We start from the raw sequence: 7,704 nt of genomic DNA, 5'->3' as shown, positions 1-7,704 counted from the left end.
ATGTGTGTAGTTTAAGATAATAATTCATCTAAATTATATTTGAAACACATTTCACTGCGATTTTGATAAAATGTCCATGAGTTGTTCATAAAAGTTATATGAATTTGTGATATACCTGAATTTGACCATATCAAATTCACATACCTTTATTTCACATTATAAATAAAGTAATAAGTGTATTTTAAGATCATGTCAAACTGATCATAAACTGTAGATTATATTTTATTGTGTATTTACAGTGTATTGTCACTCTCACACTCTCCACATGTATAAGACATATGGTCCAGCCTAACAGGAATACTGATGTGATTTATAACGTTATATAACGATAACGTATGATATAAAAAAGGTACATTGTGATAAGACGCCCTAAAATATCAGTCCTGGTTTCGCTTATCAGCTCAAGTTTCCATTATTTAACCTGTAAATGCAGACAAGAGAGGTAAAGAAAACAATAAAACATCAGTGCGATAATGTTTGGTTAACCTACGACCGTATCACTGCTAACGCTAAGTGTTTCATAATCATCTGCCGCCCTGATTTCCAAAGATGTGGCGTTGTACATGAGCCATAAAAACACATATAGGCCTCGAAAAGGAGGTGAAAGTTCAGTCAAGGAGAAAAAAAGTGAGAAAAGTGAAGCAGAGAAACTTTCCTTCTTTCTTTCCTTCAGTTGAAATGAAGAGGAAGTGGTTCCTCACAACTTCTCCTTCCTCAAACCTACGTCACAGCTGAGTCAAAATCAATCCTCGAGATTCATTTTGAATATTTAACGCCTTTTAAAAGATAACGCAGCTGTGTTTTTTGTTTCACCATCTAAAGCAGAACTCTAAACATCAGCGTCAACAATGATTTATCACTGATTCCCGGAGAGAATCTACCTTTTGTCAATTGTCCAACAGACCATGTGTTAGTCATGGGTGAATAAGAAAACACGTAAGCAAGAGGCTAACGTGAGGAAGCTGAGGTTCAGCGATAGAGCGTCTCGTCTTTCAGAGAACAACAACAACAACAACAACAAAACTATGCAAAATTAACGATGTGGGCGGAAAGTTTGAGCAGCTAAAAGAAATATTAACTAAAAGAGAAGCTGAACAGCTATAAACTGTTGTTAAATTAGCATTGTAGACAAATATGGACTCAAGAGAAATGATTCAATTTGTCTGCGTTGGTTGAAATCTGCAGTCTCACCTATAGATGTCACTTATTCTCGCAAAGGGAACGTGTAAACATGCTATTAACTAAGCAATAGTTTAATAGCATCTTTGGCTGGAAGGATAATAATTAGCATTGTCGCAGAAGACGGACCAAGAGACAGTCAAAGTGTAAAGGAGAACTTTGTTGATTGCAATCTGCAGTCTTGCCAATAGATGTCACCATTTCTTACTCAACTTTATTTAAATTCAGTATTTAAGGTGAAAAAAGGCAATTGGTCGTGATTAAACACCGAAAAAACATGCAATGATATTATCGCGATATTTAAGTCACGGAAAGATATTATCACGATATTGAAAAATGATGTATATTGCCATACACTCACACAACAGCTCTGGTAAGAGTGAGCACTTGACACCACCTAGTGGACTGAAACATCCATTGATTTTGAATGTTTATGTGTAGCGTCAGTAAAATGCTGATATTTTTTTTGTGCTACGACTTTCCAAGACGGAAATCTGCATTGAGTAAATTTGCGCTAACTTGGTTTTTCGAAGTTTTGGAAAATTTGCAGTAGGATTGCAGAAACCGTCCTAAATGCTAGGGATCGCTGTTGTTCGTATTTGACATATTTCCATTTTCAATATTTCAAAATGTTTTTTGAACGAATAAATCTACGCAAAAGTCAATCAGTCTGCTTCTGTTGCAATCTGCAGTCTCGCCTATAGATGTCACTAATTCTCACACAGGGAACTTGTAAAGATGCTAATAACTAAGCAATAGTTTGATAGCATCTTTGGCTGAAAGGGTAATAATCAGAATTGTCGCAGAAGACGGACCAAGAGACACAGTCAAAGTGTAAATGAGAACTTTGTTGATTGCAATCTGCAGTCTCGCCAATAGATGTCACAATTTCTTACTCAATAGGCTTTAAAAGATATTATTTCAAACTTGCATTTAAATATTGCACGTTTATTTAAATAAGCTTCCTTTGCGTTAATTCCATTTCAATTGCGTGTATTTACACTTCAGTATTAAAGTCACGTACGATATCGCACAACAGCTCTGGTAAGAGTGAGCACTTGACTCCACCTAGTGGACTGAAACGTCAATTGATTTTGTTTATGCTAATCCACAAAAAGTTCAATGTTTACGTGAAACGTCAGTTAAATGCTAATATTTTTTTTGTGCTACGACTTTCCAAGACTGAAATCCTCGTCGAGGAAACTTGCGCGAACTCTGACTTCTGACAACTGGAACTCATGCAGCTCGATTTTTACGTAGTTTTGGAAACGTTGAAGTGGGATTGCAGAAACCGTCGTAAACGCTAGGGGTCGCTGTTGTTTGCATTTGACATATTTCCATTTTTAATATTTCAAAAAATTTATTTTGACCTTACCTGCCACCGTCCATAGGTAATGAGGAACAGGGAGAAGGGGATGGCCGTGCCGGACATGGCGTGTGTGGACGGCATGCTGTACTCCGAGTTGTAGAACATCTCCACCTTGACCACCGGCGGTGACGCGGGCCGCGGCCAGCCGATCACGTCCTTGGTGCACTGTCCCAGGTACATGACCCACACCCACACGATGATCAGCCTCCGGCCCACGAGGGCGTCCATGTTCCACATGACGAAGGGGAAGAAGGTGATGTAGAAGAGCTCGTTGCCCAGCTCGGTTCCGAAGGTGAACAGGTAGTAGAGGAACCGGTTCTCCACCAGGAACTCCATCCCTGCGTCGCCCGTGAGAGAGTTTCTCCGGAGCGGCTTCACCGCGCTGCTCTGTGCGGGAGCCGGGAGGTCTTCCCCGCCGTTCCCCCTCTCCTCTGCCTCGGTGTCCCCCGTGAGAAGCGGCCCGGCTGCACTGCTGCTGCTGCTGGCGACGCCGGGGATGGTGCGACTGTTGCCGGCCACACCAGCCGCATCTCCCCCGGCGGACGCTGCGGACAGCACTGACCCGTTCTGGGGAGCATTTTCACAATCGCCCGCGTGGTTTGTGTCAACATGTGTCGGCTCTGTCCTCTTTCGAACCCCGTCCGCTCTCATCTGCACCACCCCGCCGTCACCAGCTCCGAAACCCGCCAACTTTTCGCTCGCATCCCCCCCGTTGACGCGATGCTGACATGCCCCGTTGTTGTGCGAGCGTGTCCGCTCCTCTCGCTTGCTGATGCCGCTGCTGTTGGCGGCGGAGGCGCTTCTGGAAAAGGTCCCACGTACTCCACACATGTGCTGGAAGCGGGCGACAAGGTGCGGGTCCTGGAGGTAGCGAAAGTGCCTCACGAGGCCACTGTTTTCCCCCATGTTTAATCCAATGTTTACGATCCAAACACAGCCGAGAAAGTGAGCTGGAAAGTCCGCTTCTTTCCACACGGACCGCGGATGCTAGTTTTGCGGCTAACGTTAGCTTGCTAACCCGTACATCACGACAGTCTCTCACAAGTGAAACCCGAAGCGTTTTAACAACGACAACTTATTAAAACGACGAGTTACTTTCTTTAAAAACAGAGAGGCAGTTTCCGGCGGACAAACCGAGCAGGACGACGCTCCCTACACCCGGTACAGACGCGTTCAGAGTACCGCTGTGTGATCGCTCTCCCCCCGCTACAGCTGAATGACAGACCCGGGAGCCCGCCCCCTGCCGTGATGCGTTCAAGGTCTGTCGGAAAGTTTGGTTTTCAAACTTCGGGCTGGTTCTTATATAATTTAAAGGTGCATTATGTAATAAATCATAAAATCCTCCTAATATGTCACAGAGACTCAGGAATAATGTTCATATAACAAACTGAACTCACCACCAACAACAACAGTACATTAAAAAAAATATTTTGCAGACTGCAAATCATGTTTACGTTTTGAAATCATGATTTGGAGTCATGTGGCGCCACCTACCGACGTCTACCAATCATTGCAGTCAGTAGAGTCTCAGCTGCCGAGCAACCACGGCTTGCCAGTTACGTCAGAAAAGGAAACCTAAAAAGACCTCGGTGTTTTGAATTTGAATGTAGTAACTGTTTTTTGGCCATATTCTTACATATGGCACCTTTAAGAACCAGCCCTAAAATGAGACGAATATATGTTATATTATTTTATACATTATATTGTTTTCAATATACTAAAGTAAAAAAAAACCAAATATGTTGAATTATTGTAGCCTGGGATATGTCAATGAGAGGGAGGGGTCGATTGCAAGTATGGAGGACGAAACCTGACATATCAATAAATAAATAAATACAGAAATACAGAAATGTAGAAATAAATGTAAAGCATTTATTTATTTATTCCTGTATTATTTACTAATTGCTGAATTTATTTATGCATTTATTTAGGTATTTATTTATTTATTCCTGTATTTATTTAGGTATTTATTTCTTTATTCCTGTATTTATTTCTTTATTCCTGTATTTATTTCTTTATTTATTTATACATTTATTCCTGTATTTATTTATTAATTTATTGTTATTTCAGGTCTGGTCCTCCATATATGACAGTGCCATCCACTGGAAATAGCATGTTTTTTCTCCATAAGAAACACCGCCATCTGGTGGCGAGTAGTAAAATGTGTTTTAACTCGTTAATGCGTTCAACATCTCAAGAGTTTGCATTTGGTAAGAGAGCGCTTGTTTTTGAAAACAAACAACAACAAAACACACACAAACACGTCATGTAAATTACCTAATATTTATTCCAATTTGAATCTACCTATATCATTGAACTTAATGTTAGTCCCTTGAAATCAAAATATATTGATATTGTTTACTCTAAATTACACTTTTTCGACCACCAGGAGGGAGTTTCGACCACTCATATTTACTACTTATTTTCTTGTTTTAAATTGAGTTTAAATGATGAAAAACAGTCATTCTTTAACATTTTGGTGGTCAAAGTCAAAGGTCACTCACAAAAAAAATGTTCTAAATTAAGATTAAGAATACAGTAAACCTGGTAAATCCTGTAGACTAAACTCTGTTCCGGTATTTTTCCTATAAACAGCTATTTGATGACAGTCGTTAGATGAACGTCACAACGAGAATGTTGTAACGCGTCGTCGTCTTCTTCTAATGATAATTCCTGGCAGGCTGAAGTTGTAGAGTGGTTTTCCTGGTTTTAGGAAGTCTTCTCCTGTTTGTGGTTGGTCGGTGGAGGTTTTTCCTCATCATCTGGCGTCAATAATGTCCTTTCCTAATCTTTGGAACGTGTCCTCTTGTCGATTCCGAGCGTTTGCCTTACACAATTCCCAATTTTGTTGTTGTTCGCGTTTTTCCGGGTTCTCTCGTCACGTGGCCCGATGACCCGACCTTTTACATCGCACATCCACCGCCGCCGCCGCCGCCGCGGCTTCGTCGTTTGGCCGGACGAGCGGCGGGAGAGGTGCTTCGCGGGCTGGTGGTCTGCGTGGCGACGGACGAATGGGACGCTTGTCTGCTGGTGCTTCGGCGGCGGCGGGCGGCGGTGCGTTTGGCAGGACGCTTGGCTCGGCTGGCCCTCTTCGTACTGCGTCGCTTGGCGGGACGAGCGGCCTTTCGCTTCGTGCGTCGCTTGGCCGGGCGAGAAGCTCTTGCGCGGGTTTTCCTCGCTTTAGCCATTTTTCCTGCAGTTTTGTCGGTCGTCGGAGAAGCAGGAAGCGATCGGTGGGTTTGTTTGATGTCGTCGGAGAAGATGTCGGAGATGAGATGGAGTTAGCAGACGTGTTTAAGTGTCGACTCACACAACAACATTAAAGTATTTTTTTTTTAATTCCTTCCATGTGAAATATGACATCATGGATGATGTAAGGAAGTAGATCAGTAGGTGACATCACACTCCTTAAATCATCTTTTTTGTTGATTAAAAACATGTTTACATTCAGTTACAGATTTATTCAATGACCTGATTCTCAAGGAAATAGAAAATGTTTATAAAATGTAACACGCACTTGTTCTGCATTATGTTTTGTACATGAGAAGCAGTTTGTAAATAAATGATAAAGCATGTGAATCATGCTAACAATGCATTCTCCAGTGTTTAAGTTTGGAAAAAAAATGCGTTTCAATGACTTCACTTAAACTGAATCATATCATGAGCAAAAAACACAAAATGAGTTTACTATCAAAGCTAAAAAAAAAAAGTGTGTTTAGCAGCAGTTAGCATAACATTGATGTTATTGTCATCAGCTCACTAGCTAGGTTACTGTAAAAATACTTCATTTAATCTGGCATTAACATTTGTGTTCTGGCTAATACTTCTTTAGCACTGTTAAAAGCTAGCTAGTGACTTGTTTTTGGGATGCTAATTGAGTTTGCAAAATAGGCCAAAAACAAGTTGCTCTTTAAAAGTTAGACAGCTAGTTATAAGTTTTTTAGTATGTTAATTTAGTTAGCAAAAACAAGTCTAAAAACAAAACCTACTCACTGCTACAATAGCCGACTTAAGTGTCAATAATGAGAATGCTAATTGAGTTAGCAAAATAGCACTAAAAAAAGTACCTACTGCTCCAATAAACAGCTGACTCCTTAAAAGTTAGCTAACTAGATGTGGTAAGTGTCAATTAATCAGGAGGCTAATGTAGTTAGCAAAAAAGAGGCCTAACACTGCTAAAATAAACAAGTTGCTCCTGTAAAAGTTAGGTAGTGATAAGTGTTTATATTAAGGATGCTAATTTAGTTAGCAAAATAGGCCACAAAACTACTACAATAGCTTGAGCCTTAAAAAAGTTAGCTAGCTCGTTGTGGTAAGTGTCAATAAACAGGAGGCTAATTTAGTTAGCAAAATAGGCCACAAAACTACTACAATAAATAGCTTGACCCTTAAAAAGTTAGCTAGCTAGTTGTGGCAAGTGTCAATAAACAGGAGGCTAATTTAGTTAGCAAAATAGGCCACAAAACTACTACAATAAATAGCTTGAGCGTTAAAAAGTTAGCTAGCTAGTTGTGGTAAGTGTCAATTAACAGGAGGCTAATTTAGTTAGCAAAATAGGCCACAAAACTACTACAATAAATAGCTTGAGCCTTAAAAAGTTAGCTAGCTAGTTGTGGTAAGTGTCAATAAACAGGAAGCTAATATAGTTAGCAAAATAGGCCACAAAACTACTACAATAAATAGCTTGAGCCTTAAAAAGTTAGCTAGCTAGTTGTGGTAAGTGTCAATAAACAGGAAGCTAATATAGTTAGCAAAAAAATAGGCCCAAAACCACAAAGTACATCCTGTGAAAATAAACAGTTGATTTCTTAGAATGCCTTTAGGTTGTGAGTTTTGGACAATACTCGCTAATCGTAATGACATTTAACGTTTACATAAATACGAAGTCCGTTCCAGATGTTTGAACTGTGCCCGTACATATCATTGTTTCAAGAAAACAGAATCACTTGTTATAATTTATAAACTATTATGAATTTATTTTCTAATTATAGTTACAGACAGTTTTTATAATGAATCTTTTATCACTTCAAAATATATCAAACATTCTCTATCTAGACCACCTGGAGGAAGTTTCTGCACATTTGGTAAAAAATAAAAACATCTCATCGTCCTATGTTTTAAAAAAAAAATGGATTTGGTCCGAGGTCAAAGGTCAA

The 7,704-nt window shown here is 40.0% G+C and overlaps 1 protein-coding gene across 1 annotated transcript in view; it reads right to left on the bottom strand.

Annotated features, from left to right (window-relative positions):
• sgpp1b (sphingosine-1-phosphate phosphatase 1b) overlaps positions 1–2,990 on the bottom strand; it is a gene marked incomplete at its 3' end in the record, with an annotated part of 15,173 nt that extends 12,183 nt beyond the window's left edge. The window contains exon 1 of the mRNA XM_083891852.1: positions 2,555–2,990. Within this exon, the coding sequence (XP_083747978.1) occupies positions 2,555–2,884 (330 nt within the window). The 5' untranslated portion in view covers positions 2,885–2,990. The remainder of the gene's footprint in view (positions 1–2,554) is intronic.
• Positions 2,991–7,704: the final 4,714 nt, after the last annotated feature.

Source organism: Microchirus variegatus (genome assembly GCF_963457635.1).
Source record: "Microchirus variegatus genome assembly, chromosome: 7".
Lineage (NCBI taxonomy): Eukaryota > Metazoa > Chordata > Actinopteri > Pleuronectiformes > Soleidae > Microchirus > Microchirus variegatus.
Note: the sequence above shows the minus strand (reverse complement) of the source record. Positions and strands in the feature narration are given on the sequence as shown.